General features: G+C 41.5%; 1 protein-coding gene across 4 annotated transcripts in view; it reads right to left on the bottom strand.

Annotated features, from left to right (window-relative positions):
- Nucleotides 1-16714, bottom strand: part of STARD13 (StAR related lipid transfer domain containing 13) — a 269538-nt gene that overhangs the window by 149145 nt on the left and 103679 nt on the right. For all 4 annotated transcript variants that reach the window (XM_015852033.2, XM_015852032.2, XM_015852034.2 and 1 more), the window contains one exon: nucleotides 9711-9744. In XM_015852033.2, the coding sequence (XP_015707519.1) occupies nucleotides 9711-9744 (34 nt within the window). The remainder of the gene's footprint in view (nucleotides 1-9710; nucleotides 9745-16714) is intronic.

Below are 16714 nucleotides of genomic sequence, written 5' to 3'. Positions count from 1 at the left end.
CATTGGCCATTCCCCATTTCTATTCTGAAATGTTGCTAAATGGTTTTGCAGGGATATAAAGGAGCTCATTGCTGTCAGTCAAGTCATAAAGAATAAAATTTCATCTGGGAAACATTATCCACCTTTAGGACTTACACAGACTTGGATTATTCTCCTCCCTCCTACTCCCTGTCCTATAGCTCATCTTTTATAGCTGAGCAGGGTAAATGCAAACTGGGTAGTATACGATGCTGGACAGTCACAGTAGCACCTAACTCTACTTTGTACAGGTAGGAATTACCTTTTAGTGCACAGCTGAAGAAACTCAAGGTTTTCTCTAACATCACCAGGGACAGGATACCTGCCTACAAAGACTGACCTAATCTTAGAATCCTAGAATCACAGAAGGGTCCTTATTGTTGGGAAAACAGGTTCCAGCAATTTGGGGTGCTACTTGTTCTGCTCAACGGATATTCCTTAATTTCAACATGAGTAGAAATTTATTACTGCAGTATGATTTCTTCTTAGTTCTTTAAGTAAAATTATTGTATTTTCTATGTGTATCATTCTTTATGACCTTCTCTTTTGCCATGTTGGCAGTGCTGGAATGACTGTGTTATAGTTCCCCAATTCTGTGATTACAGTACAATCAACACTGTTCTGTATGGTTCACATAAATTGGCATTTGATTTGCTTTTGTGATGAGTGCTGTAAATTGACCAGCTGCTTTTACTGGACTGTTTTCATTAAGTTGTCGATGATGTTGCTTAGGTGTTTTTCTGAACTGGTAACACTTCATCAAGAATGTGATATCAGTGCATGCTTCAATCATTCCCAGCATTAACTCACACTTAGGTATGAAATCCCATTTGCTTTGAAGCTGTCAAATCACCTTGCTTTGGTGATCTGAATTTGATTCTCACCACCCAAGGAAATCTTGAGTTTTGCTGTCTGTTCACTCATCTGTCAAGACATAGAAGCTTTAAATAATACTTTTCCTCATAAAGGTCTTATAGGCGACCTATTATTAGCCTCTCTTTATAAAGACAAACAAGTTTAGTGTGGCTGTTTATGATCTTTCATAAAGTTTTTATACAAGGACAAATATTTCCTTTGCACACTTTCATTTCTCAGGTTGATTCCTATCTGTTTTGAAGATCTCTGGAATACCAGCTTGGAAAGCCCAGGTAAGTTTTATCTCTTCCTGTTTTCCCATGAAAATGCTTTCTCTTTTCTTTTAGAGAGTCACTGTGGATCTTACCTCCGTATTCTGACTGGGTGTATTATAGCTTCCTTTGCTGTGTTTTGGATATACTTATGTTTGGGCATTTAGTCTAGAAATACCCTACCGCGGCACAAAAAAGCCATCATTTTAAGTCACCCATATTCATATCTGATGTAGTGGTGGATCATAATAGGATAATTGACCAGCTAGAAGAAAAGCAAGAAAATGTTTTGATGGCAAAGTTAAGGAGATGAGTGTTACACGTGGCTTTAGAGCTTGTAGAGCCCATTGCCCATTTCACTGAGCACCATAGAGGACTTGGGAGCTCTGGAGGACACAGAAGTTTGGGGTGGAGCCAAGAGAGAGGAGACTACTATACCGTAAGTCATGATGAGCAGAAGAGTAAGCAGACTGAGAAGCAACTCTGCATTTAAGAGGAAACAGAATAGTCGATGGAAATGGTAAGACAGGAGGAACTAAAACTGGACTTTGCAAAGTAGGATACAAAGAGAATGAGCTCAGATAAAAGAGCCCAGAGGATTATATGAAACAAACATAGTAGACGGGAAATATGTATGGTGTAGAGAAGCCTGCAAAGCAATGAACAAAGTGCTCTGATTACAGCAATGTTTGTTTGTGCTGATATTTCAGGCTAACTGAATTAAATGAGTTAAACTATTTTAAGATGCTCATTTTTACACTTCAGTCTTTCTAACAATCTGTTAGTCAAAAAATCTAAGAAAATGTCAAAAGTAATAGATGTGAGATTCATAAGCCCTAATATTAGGAACCCATTGTTAAAAGAGAACTAAAGGAGGTGGGGAGATGGAGGGAGAAGGCTGTCCTATAACATCCCACCCAAGAACGGCTGCCTGGCTGCGCTGCTGGAGGAGATCTGTGGAGGAAGACTAGCTCCAGCTGGAAAAGATTTTACATTCTGAGAATGCCTCTCTCCTCCCACTGACAGAAAAGGTGCTTGGGGGCCACTTTCAGTGGGATTTCAGTATTTAGCCATTGTAGGCTCATTAAAAAATCTCAGCTTGAGTATGAAAATCTCAGTGTCATTTCAATCTCTAACGGATTTGAAAGTGGTCACGATTCTCAATAGAATTTGTGTTCTGCGATCCCGTGAGTTATTTCTCCTTTGGTTCTTTTCTAACACAGGCTCATTTTGATGTGGAAACACTGGAATTGTTTTCCCGTAAAATAACATCTTTTCTCTTGTAGCACCAGCTGTAAAACATGAACACCTTGTTGAATCACACCCCAGAAATCTGAAGTGGGAGCCTTGCCAAAGCTCTCGGCTTCCTTTTTGCTTTGACTGTGGCACAGCTCTTGATTTTGCTCATATCATGTTCTTACCACTTACACTTTTCAGACACCTCGGCCAAACTCCTTCCCTGTGCAACTCTCTGAACACAGTGGAGCTGCAGTAGAAGTGAAGTTGTCTCAGTACGTCTGTAAATTAACCAGCCATTTAAGTTGGAGAGTGTCACTGATAAGCACTAACAGCACAGGAGTGGCAAAAGGAAGATATCTCCCAGTTAGTTTTGGACAGCTGACACGAACTCAGCTGTCAGATAAGTCTTATGGACTGTGGGAAATGCTGACTGAGAACAGTCACACTAGCTGCCTGTAATCATAGGAGGAAAACAGAGCAGGAATTCAGAGGAAATCTCAACATTATCTGCTCCCTCTGCTGTTACCAGCTTTGCAATCCAAACTACAACTGAGTATCAGTTGCCTCTGTCCATGGCCCAAACAAATGTGTTTTCTTGGCAAACTTTTTCCTCACTTTTAGGGACAAGAGAGGAGGCAAAGAGAATAAAAGAGTCTCAAGTGTGTGGAGGAGAGTGCTTTCTGACCAAAAAATGGGCTGATTTCTGTATCATTTAAAGGACAATCCTGAAACACTAAGGCTGCAACTTGCCCATGAACCAAAGTGCAAGAAAATAATCTCTTCATGAATGATTTGAACGGTGACTTCAATGTAAATGTTTAAACCTTCACGTTTTTATAAGAAGAAAATGATCAGTAACGTAAAGCTGTGATGTTTGTGATGGATGGGCTGCCAACATGGATGGGCTGCTTCCAGTACCTGAAAGGTTCCTACAGTGAGGGTGGGGCAGGTCTCTTCTCACTGGTGACAAGTGACAGGATGAAGGGAAAGGGCCTCAAGTTGCACCAGGGCAAGTTTAGGTTGGATATTAGGAAGAACTTCTTTACAGAAAGGGTAGTTAGGTACTGGAATAGGCTGCCCAGGGAGGTGGTTGAATCGCCATCCCTGGATGTGTTTAAGAGCCGTTTGGATGTGGTGCTCAGGGATATGATTTAGTGTAGGGTTTTTAGAGTTAGGGTACTGGTTAGGCTGCGGTTGGACTTGATGATCTTCAAGGTCTTTTCCAACCTGGGTAATTCTATGATTCTATGAACATGCCTCAAAACAACTTAGTTATCAGTCCAAGTAAGTCGTAGCTTTAAGAAAAAAGAACAATACGTATTTCATGAAACGTAATGTTCCTCAGCTTTCCATTTTCTCAGATCAGTGGAATTACACGAGGCAGAAATGCTGCATCATGTATCCTTTTACATCTTTACAAACATGATTTGTTTTCTATACACCTGTAATTGTATCACTAAGAGACTAATCCTACCCTCTACAAATTGCCAGTTACTGCAATCAGCACAGAATCAGGTTCTTTAAATTCAGAATCCTTAAAACACTACAGGAAAACACTGCTAGGTTCTATACTAGAACTGTTTGACAGAATTAAGGCAATGTTAAAAGAATTTTATAGTTATCAATCGGGAATGGGAGGTTTCCCTGCCTATGGCAGTCAGCTGGAGCTAGATGATCTTTAAGGTCCTTTCCAAAACAAACCATATAATTTAATTGAGATGTATAGATGGCCATTTTTCTGTCTTTTAAAGCAAGAATTTATCACTAGCAAGTGTTATCTTAAGGATAATTCCATACCACACACATAGTACAGGAAGAACTGAATTTAAAGCAGGAATCCTTACAGGCCCTAGAAGCTGTAGATTTCTTAGTAGTATGTTACTACTAGGCAATAGTTGGCTCTGCACACCTTTGCTCCACGTGCCATGTCAGATTCCATTCTATCAGACTGCCCCTCTGCTGCCATCTGTCACACAGCAACAAAATGTGATGGAATATCAGTGAGAAGGTTCAACCTCTATGGTTGTACCACCAACATCCACCTCTTGATGTCATGGGCCAAGAGAATAAAAGAAACTTTTGGAGCAGCCCTCATACAATGACAACTGTAACTGTCTGAGTAATTACAAAAATACTACCAATTCTATTTCATGCAATAAATTATTTCTTAATCAACATTGCTTAACAATAAATTCAGCATTTCTTTTCAAATCTCCACACAGAAGTCACACAATCTGCATTCCAAACAATGTGCACTTTGTAGCTGGTCCTTCTTATTCATCAATTTGTGGCTGATACTAAAAACCTTCTCAGCAATCAGGCAGAACTGTTCCTGGCACAGAGTGTGCTGGGAAGCCATTCAACTATTTAATCATCTTGCTTGATTTTGTACCTGGACTGAATTGGTGCTTAAGTCAACGTGGTATAAAACCATTTGTTTTCCCAATAATTTCACCAAGAAAAATTTTGTACCTTTACCTTAAAAAAGTTTTTCCTGACATACACGGTCGCCTTCTAGAGTCGAATCCTTGGAAATGAAGAAGTATTCCAAGGTGTGTATGTACCTAGTATAAACAAATTATAAATAAAAGACTAAAGCTATTACCTTCCTAGCCCCCATGTCAAAGCCAGCACTGTAGCAAGACCAGAAGAGCCATTTAACAGAACCCACACAGAGAGCAACCTCTTTCCTACCTGCTTTCTGGAACCTGCCTTTCTTACTGCTCTACCTTCATGTTCACAAGTGATAAATGCCATCACATGCAGTGCAATGATGCATGGGGTGGCTTTGGCATGACTGTTGTGTTTGTTTGCAGCTCCTGCCTCCTCCTAACACTGCACTTCAGCTGCGGTTTGACACCATGGTGGAAGTTTTCCTTGTGCTGAGTGCACAGTAAGTACCAGCATCTGTATGAGCACTTCTTTCTTAGCTACTTGCTGGCCTGGATGGAATCTAATACAGAAAACAGGAAGGACACAAAGTGGGTGAATTTCAGTTGAAAAGCTTGCAAAAGCAACTCTGTGGTTTCTTAGAAAGGTGTCCAGGAAGCTGTTACCACTGCATGGGTCTTTGTCCTCCTCTAGTGGTCCCACCATAGGAAGAGGCTCCTGCAGTCATTGCTCGCCAACTGTTAGATGGCAGTGATACTGTCTGGCGAGGAACACTGAGCCCAATGGAGCACAAGGCCTATTGGGATGGCTACCTGTGTAAGGAGGGCACGCATCCTACACAGCTGATTCTACAACACACCTCTCTCAGAGCTGTAATGCTTAGGCAGCACTAGAAAACAGCAGCAATTTATTTTGTACCCTGCATGCTTTAAAATGTTTAACCATCAGATATGTCTAAGTCAGAAGAGAAGATACAAACCCAAATCCATCTATCAGCTTACTGTTCAAATCTTCTGCAGTCCAAGGTGTAAAGAAAAATGAGCTGAAGCAGGAAAGCTGTTAATAACATCTTCATCCTGACACCAACCACCTTTTGCACTTGTTAAGTGTATCTCACCACATATTTTTAATCATAGAAGATACAGTATTTTTAAGATTTACCAGCTCTGGTCTTTCAAATATTTTCCTTTGTTTTTATTACAAATATCGACAAAAAATCTAAGTTACAGAAAGAGATGTTGAATAGGGAAATGGAGGAAGACATTTAGAAGGACACTGAGTATTGTGTATAAAATGTCTATATGTTCCTTTTTTATTGTTATGTTGGTGAAGTTTCCGATGTAAGATTCAAAGTACTTCTTAATAGTTCAAGCTTTCATGTAAAGCTCACGTAGTAAAACAGTAAACATATATGTTCTATTATCTTTTTAGAAACAGTAGTACCCAGAAATATGTATAGAGGGTTCTTATTTTACTCATTTCCATTGCAAGAGCTGAAGACCACAGTTTGCCTTCAGTGCCCTAGTACAAAGGGAGGAGCTGGAAAGCAAAGATTTTCCTCTTCAGAAGAAGGAAGGAGTTTGTTCCGTCTTTTCTGATTCCAAAAGGAACATAAAGGCAGGAAGAGCAAATCTCACCACCTAACATCAGGAGCCAGATGGAACAGAAGCACAGCGGTTGAACAGAAGCCAAAGGAAAGGACTCTCTAATGCACTGGCTACAGAAGGAGGACCAAGTGTACTTGCTTCTAAATTGAACCATACACAGTGTAACTATTCAACAGGCCAAGGCCACCAAACACCTGGTGGCCTATTCACTAGTTTATTTTCACTATATTACTGTGGGGAGAAGAGCCTGATCATTTCTCAGGCCAAAGTAAGCATCTCGACTTTATGTTGGAAACACATCCAACCGACCCCATTCACCTTTCTAGAAAATGCACAGGAGCTTTGGATGATAAGGTTTTATTTCTTCTGGTTTTTAAGGCCAGAATTTCATCTTGGGTGAACTTGTGTAGCTGAAATAACAGTAGTATGGGTCACAAGTACTGTCTTAAGCCTAGGAGAGACTGCAGCGTCCAACCTCTTGTGCAGAGGGTAGGACAGGGAAGTTCATGGATATAACCTCAGCTCCATCTCCAGCAGATGCGGGCTTCCATGTCACATAACAGGCTCAAAGAGACCAACCACTTTCTGCATTGCCACAATAGAGGATGGTTCTGTGAGCCATATCCATTTTCCTGTTCATGCTGCAGTCAACCCGTCAGTCAGAAATACTGTATGGGTTTGACCTGGAGAGACACGCAGCATCTACCAAAGATCAGATGGAGTTGCAGTTTCCTCTCAGTTCCTAGAATCAGGCCTTTTGTTGGCAGTGGTCATTCAGCTGCCATATAGGTCAGTTCTAGTTTCTCAAGTAAAGGAGATCTCTTCTTGAAGTCAATTAGCACAGTGCCTGAACAAATAACGCAGGATCAGGCTATTTGTTAAGCCTTGGAACCACATCTGCCTCCATCCGAATTTCATAACACATCAGTCAAGGATACCCGGGGGCCAAGGTCACCTGAGGACTTTATCATATTACTGCAGTGCATCACCTTCCCTGCCAGCCCATTGCTGCTCTGCTAGAGACTACATTACCATGCATCAGCAAATCCACCAGCACGCTGCTATATTTAGTGCTTCATACATATCACTAAAGTACAGCATGTGTCAGCTTTTAATCTAACTTCAAATTTTCGTTAGCAAAGTAAAAGCTCATTTTCCCTACCAGTGATGAAGTGTGCTTTGTGTTGGTCATCTTGAGCTGTGCGGTGCTAACTTGCAAATGCACCAGGCAGCCAGAATGTTGAATAATTTTACTAAGAGATATAACAGGAGATGGTAGGAATGCATACCGTCAGCCAGTCAGGTCTCAACAATGACTAGCATAGGCTAAAAATGTTTCCTCAACAATCTGATGGCAAGAGGAGCAGATCATTGAGGTGCTCTCCACAGCACCACAGCAGGCAACTAAAGCACCTGAGAAACAGATGTAGGATGGGGTCAGGGGACAGTGGTGAAGGACATGGAAGTATAAGAAGAAAACCATCGGCAATGACAACTGGAACAGAGTGCTATACTGCACAGTGATGGAAGTGGGGCAGTCCTATGAAGGGCAACACTCATCAATGACAGCAAGTATGTGACAGTGGTTAGAATAACAATTTAGCATCAAGAACCACAATTTTTATCACATTTTTCAGCCATCGTCTTCTAACTGCTGAATGGGTGCTAAACTTCATCTCCAGTCACCAAATTTATGTTATCACAAAACAATTTGAATACTTATCACAGTCAAAGACAGGAGTGCTGTTAACAAAACCATCTTTCTTTGTCACAAAGAGGTTCTGATCCAGACAGTGCAAACAATCGAAAATTGCTAAATCAATCTCAAAATTGACAGAATTCACTTGGCTTTGGAAAAGCACAGGCACATTTTCCATTGGCAAATGTCATCATGGAATAAACACTCATATACCCTATGAAGCAGAAAAAAATAACTGTGAAGAGCACTTGAATGGAAATACTTAACCCTGTACTACGTTCAGCAGCCTCGATGTATGTGTTGACCCATATGAGGTACCTGAACACAGTGTTGGCCTTGTTTTTGCTCAGTTTCTAGGCCAGGACTCCCAGTAGCTCAGCCCCTGCATCAGCAATGCTAGCTGAAAAAGGGCTCTGCTCCTAACGGGGCTGTGCTGGCCTTGGAAAGAGCTGAGGGTGCCATTCGGAGCAGAGGCAAGTGCTGCTTTGAGCAAGGAGAAATCACTGAGTTAGCAAACTGGCTTTGCTAAGTCATCTGGGGACAGATGGATAATTACAACAAAGATGTCCAATTGCTTTCATTTTAATTGACACACACTATATAAGCGTTGACTAATGAGACAGAAAAAAGCAGTAGGAAATGGGGAGCTCCAGAGGTCAGCTGTTTTGTGATTTATTTAAGTAGCGCTAGCTGGCAAAAGCTTCTGTGGGAATGAGGATTTCCTTAGACATTGGGGACATTTCTTCTTGCAGAGCTGTGGGGCTGTTATTAACTTTCAGTAATCTCACATTCTGGGACGCATTTTCTTTTCTCCATAGTTCCTAATTGTGCTTATTACAATTTAATAATAAGGACATTTACCCTCAATTGAGCAAATCAGTCAAGCAGTTGCTTACTCTGCCTTGCAATGAATTGGATTTGTCAAATGCGGGTTTAATTGTGTGTTAAGTAGCTTGCTGAATCAGGACCTCTGTGAGCACTGCAGCCTACCCAAACCTTTCCTTAGCTCCTGGCCTGCTAACAGAAGTGAAGGTCTGCATATCCATTTTTATAACTCTGCCAATTGCTCTGATCCCCGCGCCCTGCAGGATGTCAGCTGTAGATAAATCATCTTCCCACATCAGTCAAACACTCCAGTGCTGTTAATATTGCCAACCCCACTGACTGTGAGTGAGCTCATGCTGGTGAATGATGGATACATCACGACTCTGACGCTGGGGGCAAGGCCAGGACAGTGCTTATATTATTTACATTTTATATGATTTTGCAGAGGGAATCTGCCACCAGCCTCTTCACAAGAGGATCCACTCTCATACATCAGCATACCACAAGCCTTTCAGTGCCATGGAGAGCCCTCTTGCTCCTCCCTGACACTGACAACAAACGCTCTGTGTTACCCTTGTTATCACAGAGCTGATATTTCAAGGTGTAAACTCAAGGTTGCTGAATTATCAGCTTTCCTAAGAACCAAATAAGTCTTCTGCTTCATGACTGAGGGCATGAAAGTAATCATAGCAAGCATATGAAATAAATAAAACTTGGAGTATTGGCAACTCTCATAGGTTCTCCATCAATGCATACAACTGCACGAATAACAAGTAACACTGAAGAAGTAATGTTGTGTCTTACCTGCTTTCTCCTTAGACAGCTTCTGAAACAGCACCTGCAAGAAAAAGGTATTTTTCGTTTAATAATTTCCTTCAGGTAGGTTGCATGTTTCAGGATGACAATACATGCAGGTCATATTAACGTCATCCTTGGATGCACCTCTTGGTCCATTACTTTTCTCTTTAACAGCTTTCCATGCTCAATTCAGGAGGTTATTCTCACTTTCAGCCAGCAATTAAATGTTCATCACCCATTCTCCTTCCATGTGATAGTTCTAACAACTCTGAGCAACGCGGCCTGCAAATGAAACTAGTACAGTGTATGAAACTGAGCCCAATCTTTGCTTTTTAAATCAAAGCAAAGGCCGAGCTGATTCTTCCAGGTAGCAGTGAGCTCAAAGGTGGGACCTGCCCTGCCTGCCACCAGCTGAAACAGCAGCTGCTCCTCTGCATGCAGTGATACACTGCCAGTGCCTGCTATAGGCTCGTCCCCATATGGACAGCCATCTCATGTATCTATCAGATGCACTGAGTGCTCTGTTATCATACAGTAAATATCTATCCATACAAACATGCTTTTTGTTTACCTTTTATTTAGTGAAAAATTTTAGAGATATTGGAAAATTCCTTCTCTGGGCACAGAAGAAAATTGCTTGAGCAACTCTGTTAAGTATCAGGGAAAGCACAGCTGGGTTAGGTAGAGCAGGCTGTAGTTGTTGTCCTTTCTGCAAGGTAATTTCACTGTAAAACAAGCCCCTTACTCAGTATGAAGGTCAGCTGGAGCCACAGCTGAAGTTGGTTTGCCTTTAACCTACAGGGGCCATGTGAGGTGGTTACTTCCAGGCCAGAAATAAGCAGTAGCTGAGTCTGACCCAGGCTTCTTTTCAGATTCCTCTTCCCCTAGATCTTCTATAGATCAGAAAGGATGAATGGGCTTTTTGGTTCAACTCATCTCTGCACTGGCCCTTTTTGCAGAGCTGTAGCAGCAGTACTACAGCACTACAAGCCAACATTTCCTCTAACAGAACTGCAAATGAACGTGAGTGCCAAGCCCTCAGTAGAGGCTCTGGCAGAAGCAACTCACTTTCTTAGAGAAGTGGGAATTAACAGAACATAGTGGTTGGAAAGGACCTCTGGAGATCATCTAGGCCCACCCTCCGCTAAGGCAGGTTCCTTAGAGTAGGGTGCAGTTTGGACACGTGCTGGGCTGACTGGCAAGATAGAACGAAGTGCCCCACATGTTTGCTAGGAGCCACCTTTCACAGAAGCATCATTTGGCCCTTCCACTGTGCAACGAGCTGCACTGCACTCCACCATCCTGCTGGGGACAGGCACCTGATTTTTAGCACCATGACAGTGGCAGGTGCTAAAACTGCTATACTGGATCTTGGGAAGATCATTTCTTGAAGAAGACATAAATGATATATGAATCAAGATAAATATGTCAGTCCTGCTTGGATAGCTGCATGATGTGCTCCAGCAAAACCACAAGGGCACCAGTTATTATACAATCAAGTCCACGCTATATTAACTTCCAAATATTTTAAGACGCCATACAAAAAAAGATGCAAATTATTGCTGGAAAAATCCCAAGTGGCAACAGAAAGCTGTCAACTAAAAGTGATTTATGGAAATAATAACGATAATGCGCTATATAGCTGATTGTGTAACAGAATACGTTTATTGAAGTACTAGCATCCCATCTGAGCAGCACGACACCATCTAATCAAATATATAGAAACTATGAACCAAGAGAGTACAACTCTAGCCAAAAGGCTGTTGCAGCACCTGCTGCTTATGAATAATAAAGAAATCATTTGCTCACAACTCCAGCTGTAGCAATTTTGCAAGTGGAAATGTCAAACAGAAGCCAAATATGGATACACTGTGCTGATACAACCATGTTTTATTTGCTAAAGCATGTAAACCAGCATAAAGAAAGCAGAAATGCATTTGACAGATCTTGAGTCCAGAGAGGAAAGGGACATGAGGAAGGCTCAGGGGAGGCTTGGCCATGGGCTAGGCACTGCTCCAGAGCCCTCATTTATAGTGCCCTGTGAACACAGCCTCACAACCTCTGCTGAAAGACTCTCCAGAAAGGCCACCCATGCAGAATCACAGAATTGTAGGGGTTGGAAGGAACCTCTAGAGATCATCGAGTCCAACCCCCCTGCCAAAGCAGGCTCCCTACACCATGTCACACAGGTCGGCGTCCAGGCGGGTCTTGAATATCTCCAGAGAAGGAGACTCCACCACCTCCCTGGGCAGCCTGTTCCTGTGCTCCGTCACCCTCACTGTAAAGAAGTTCTTGCGCACATTCATGCGGAACTTCCTATGCTGTACTTTCATCCCATTACACCTAGTCCAGTCCCTGTGCACTACTGAAAAGAGACCAGCCTCACCTCTATGGCCCCCACACCTCAGGTATTTATAAACCTGGAAAGAAACAAATTACTCAAATGAACTCTTTGGATTAAGTGGAAGTGAAGGTAGAAGCAAAACACGAGCGTTATAAGCTCTATGAGCAAAACAAACATGCTCATCAAAAAAATGTTTCTCTGATGTATACATAATCTTCCATGGTTATAAGAGATCAGGGCATGGAACTCAGCAAACAACTGGATTAAATGATTTAATAATGTCCCAGTAAGCTGATTGTCACATTAAAAGCCTTTTTCTGACACAGAAGATGAATATGGAATAGTTGACTTGAATGACTTCAAAACCATTTTAATTTGCAATGGCACAGGGATTCTGCAATGCCAGCCAACCCCATAACATCACACACCATTTCCAAAAAGAATAACTTTGTACCCAAGCCTTTTACTTCTTTCTTCCCCATCAACGCTTACTAGTTATTAGCTTTTTAATGCTCTAAATATAAACATTTCAAACATGCCCGGATCTGCCACTGATCAATTTCAGGGTACCCATTAAAATGTCATCATCCACTCTCAGCAAATCACATCCTCCAGAAAATGGGAAAAAAAAAATAAATAAAAAAATAGCACATTTCTCCAGCATGCAAATAACACTTCTGGATGTTTAACAAAAAGCCAGATTTATTCCAGGTAGGTATGGTATCAAAACTATCACTGCTATCAAATAAACCCTGGCATTTTGACAGGACTGTTTGACATCTGCTGCTAATAAAACAGACTTTTGGTTCTGCAAGGTTATGCTCAGTGGTAAAAAGAGCAAAGATCGGAAATCTTGTTGGTTCTTGATCACAGAATCACCGAATCATCAAGGTTGGAAAAGACCTACAAGATCATCCAGTCCAACCATCCACCCATCACCAATGGTTCTCACTAAACCATGTCCTTCAACACAACATCCAAACGTTCCTTGAACACCTGCCCAGAGTGACTCCACCACCTCCCTGGGAAGCCCATTCCACTGCCTGACCGCTCCTTCAGAGAAGTAGTATTTCCTAACGTCTAGCCAGAATCTCCCCTGCCGCAGCTTGAAGCCATTCATTCCCTCTAGTTCTATCACTAATGACACGAGAGAAGAGGCCAACCCCCAGCTCACTACAACCTCCCATCAAGAAGTTATAGAGAGCAATAAGGTCTCCCCTGAGCCTCCTCTTCTCCAGGCTGAACATTCCCAGCTCCCTCAGCCGCTCCTCATACGACCTGCACTCCAGACCCCCCTCCAGCTTTGTTGCCCTTCTTTGAACACGCTCTAGGGCCTCAATGTCTTTCTTGCAGTGAGGGACCCAAAACTGGACACAGTTCTCGAGGTGCGGCCTCACCAGTGCTGAGTACAGGGGAACAATCACTTTCCTGTTCTTGAATGCTACCAGTATGATAATCTGCTGAGCTTCCATTACACATAGGCAGTTGCAAAGAATTAAACCAGAAACCTCCATGCAAAACTCAATCATCTGATTAACGGCTTTATTAGTCCTTTCAGAAAAATTATCAATTCCTCACCAGATTAGAAAGAAGGGAGAATGGGAAACTGAGGCTGAGTTATTGCCCTGAAAAGTGTTCGAGTCAAGGGGTGAAAGAAAGCAGAGAAAATGGCTCCTCAGTCCCTAATCAAGCCAGTCCACTTGCTTATTCACAAGTGGGAAAATTTGGGTCCAGATCCCCTTTCTAGACTCTTAAGTATTTAGAACAAGAAAACATTGTTAAGAAAACTGTGTTCTGAGGATGTTATTGTCATGGTACTTAAAGGCAGCATAAGACATGGAGAAGATGCACAGCACCTATCAGGGCATTCTGGGTCCTTGCATGAAAGCCAGTGCCTGTGGAACTGCTCAGTACTGGGTTGCACAGTGTCCTCACTGGGCTGAAGGCTCAGTTGCCCTGAGCCAAATACTGCATGACATGGACACACAGTCTGCTCTGCGGGGCCTATCTCCAACAAGCATGATGACACGAAGAGCATTTTCTCTATGCTATCTTATGGCACAGCTGTCATAGGCTACTTCAGGAAACCTCCAATATAAGGCTATCATGTATTTTTGAAGCTGTGCAATATGGAAAACGATGTGTTCCTGTTACTACAAAAAACACACGTGTAGTCCAAATATGTTATCAGCTTGCTTACTTGAAATTAATGGGTATGTGTGCCCCAGCAAACCATAGATTTGGCCTCTTATCTACTGACGTTAAGAACAAACACTTATAGAACTTGCTGTACCTTGAAGGGATTTCTAAGGTGGCTTGCTATCTAAATGCAGCCTACCTGCACTCCGGTATGCTATCAAAAATGAACCTAGCCATTCAGAAATGAGTCAGGTTCTTCAGAACTGCAGACACGCTGTTTTTACAGACATCTTAAACCTCTGTCACTTCATCTTGTTTTCCTGGGAGCATTTAAAGTTTCACGTGGCTGTCAAGAAAGGAACGTAAATAAAATAAACTGAGTCTAATTTAGAAATTCTAACTCATTTATTTGCCTTGAATTGGTAAAATTATACAAATAGTCCTTTTCCCACTTTTTTTTTTTCTTAAGATCTAACACACAGAATCTTTTAATCATGTGCAAAGAAAATTGAGCTGAAATATTACATGATGATATTTTTTAAATGAGCCTGAGGGGTTTAAGCATCCAGAATCACAAAGAACTCAAAGGACATTGAAATGTCTTTTGAAAACCTTAGGCTTAATATACCGAGGTATATTTTATACTCTAAAAAGATGAAAAATTGTAAATGTAGATTTTATTAACGGTAACTTATCATACTTTGAAAGTGCATTGTATTAATAGAAAAGAGGTATTTTTACTTCCAGAAGCTGGTACTATGATTTCAAACTGTCAAACCCCTGCAGCACTGCTGGTAACACCTAGGTGGTTACTAGTAGGGTGGTTCAGCTCCAACACACAGCAGCAATGCCTGCAGTGAGTATTAAGAGGGGGTGGGTGGTTTTACAGGATTTTTTACAGCATTAACTCAGCCTAATTGCTGAGTTTGCCACCAGATTAGAAGGCCTTGTTACACCTCTTGACTCATTTGGCTGTGCCTATTTATCTTGCAACAGCAAAAAGGAAGGCGCTCAGCATCCCCCAGGACGAAGGGAAAGGAAAGGGAAGGGAAGGAAGGAAGGGAGGAAGGGAAGGGAAGGGAGGGAAGGGAAGGAAGGGAAGGGAAGGGAAGGGAAGGGAAGGGAAGGGAAGGGAAGGGAAGGGAAGGGAAGGGAAGGGAAGGGAGAAAAAGTTTTCTTTGTTACTTGACAAGGCAATTAGAGTTGCTGTTTTTCCCATGCACATTTCTCCCTCTTCTGGTCCCAGGGAAGGCCATAGAACCATAAGTTTTTTACCACAGTCTGAAACCAGACAGTCATGACAGTGCGAATCAAACAAGCATGGATCCAACAAACAGATCAAGGAACTCATGTTACCTTAATAATCATGGAATCACTGAGCTTGGAAAATATGTCTACAACCATTTAGTCCAACCATCTGCTTACCACTAATATCCAATAATAATCCAATCATCATGACTAAGCTATTTTCATCTCCTACTACCAAGCTACAGGCCACAATTAATTAACTTCAGTTTGATTTTAGCCAACTGAGCTGTGATTTCACCTTCTTTTCAGATTTCAGACTAGTTTGCCTGAAATTAAAAAGTCTTTTATCTTGACTGCTTCTAGATGGGACAAACCACATCTGAGTTAGCAACTGAGTATTAGGTTTTGAAATCCTACTCAAAGCAAATCCAAAAAGGTAAGAAAAATCTTCTCAGATGAACTAACGCCAACTGACCCCATGGTTATATTTATGTACACAAACACACTGGAAATTTCAGTTGCCATTTTTCTCTACAAAGGGTTTTCTATAATTTCACAGTTTTTACCAGCTATTTTCTTGACATTTTCACCTTATGCCTTCAGAGCTCTGTGAACTGATTTATGTTTGTCTGGTTTTCACAGCTGAAAATGTACTGCTGCTCAAGGCTAACAAATAAAGCAAATAGCATTTTCTCACTTCTTGAGTGTCTCCTTAGAGACATTGTCTTTTCTTGCATGCCTTTTTCATCATACGGAAAGCAACATTTTTTTTGTTAACAACTGGAATAGTTAATGGTTTGGAAACTGGAGTCCAAAAAACATCATATTGTTAAGAATATTAAAAACCTTACAGAGAAAGTTGAATGCAGGGATTCAATGGCTCACTAAACACTTCTGCTAGATTGATCACCTCAGTGTTTGTTAAAGAAAGTAAACAGGGCTCCATTACAAAATTAATTAGTGGAACAGGTAGGAACAGGAGATTATTTCAAGGCTGAAGTATCAGTTATCTGCACCAGACATACCGTGGTAACTGAAATAAATGCACTGTAAGAGATTACCAATATCAGGAAACAAATGGAACTGGACATTGTGGCCTCCTAGGTTTGTAAGTGTAAATGAATAGCTGGAAGATTAAGCAGTAGAGTGCAAAAGGACGTTAAAATTCTAGACAAGGCTACATGACAACAAACCTGGAATTACTGTCCAGTCCGAATTTTAGTGGCCACTTCTCCTACATTAAATTGTCATTATAATTACAGTGTTGATAAATAGCCAC

The sequence above is a fragment of the Coturnix japonica genome, chromosome 1 (genome assembly GCF_001577835.2).
Source record: "Coturnix japonica isolate 7356 chromosome 1, Coturnix japonica 2.1, whole genome shotgun sequence".
Lineage (NCBI taxonomy): Eukaryota > Metazoa > Chordata > Aves > Galliformes > Phasianidae > Coturnix > Coturnix japonica.
Note: the sequence above shows the minus strand (reverse complement) of the source record. Positions and strands in the feature narration are given on the sequence as shown.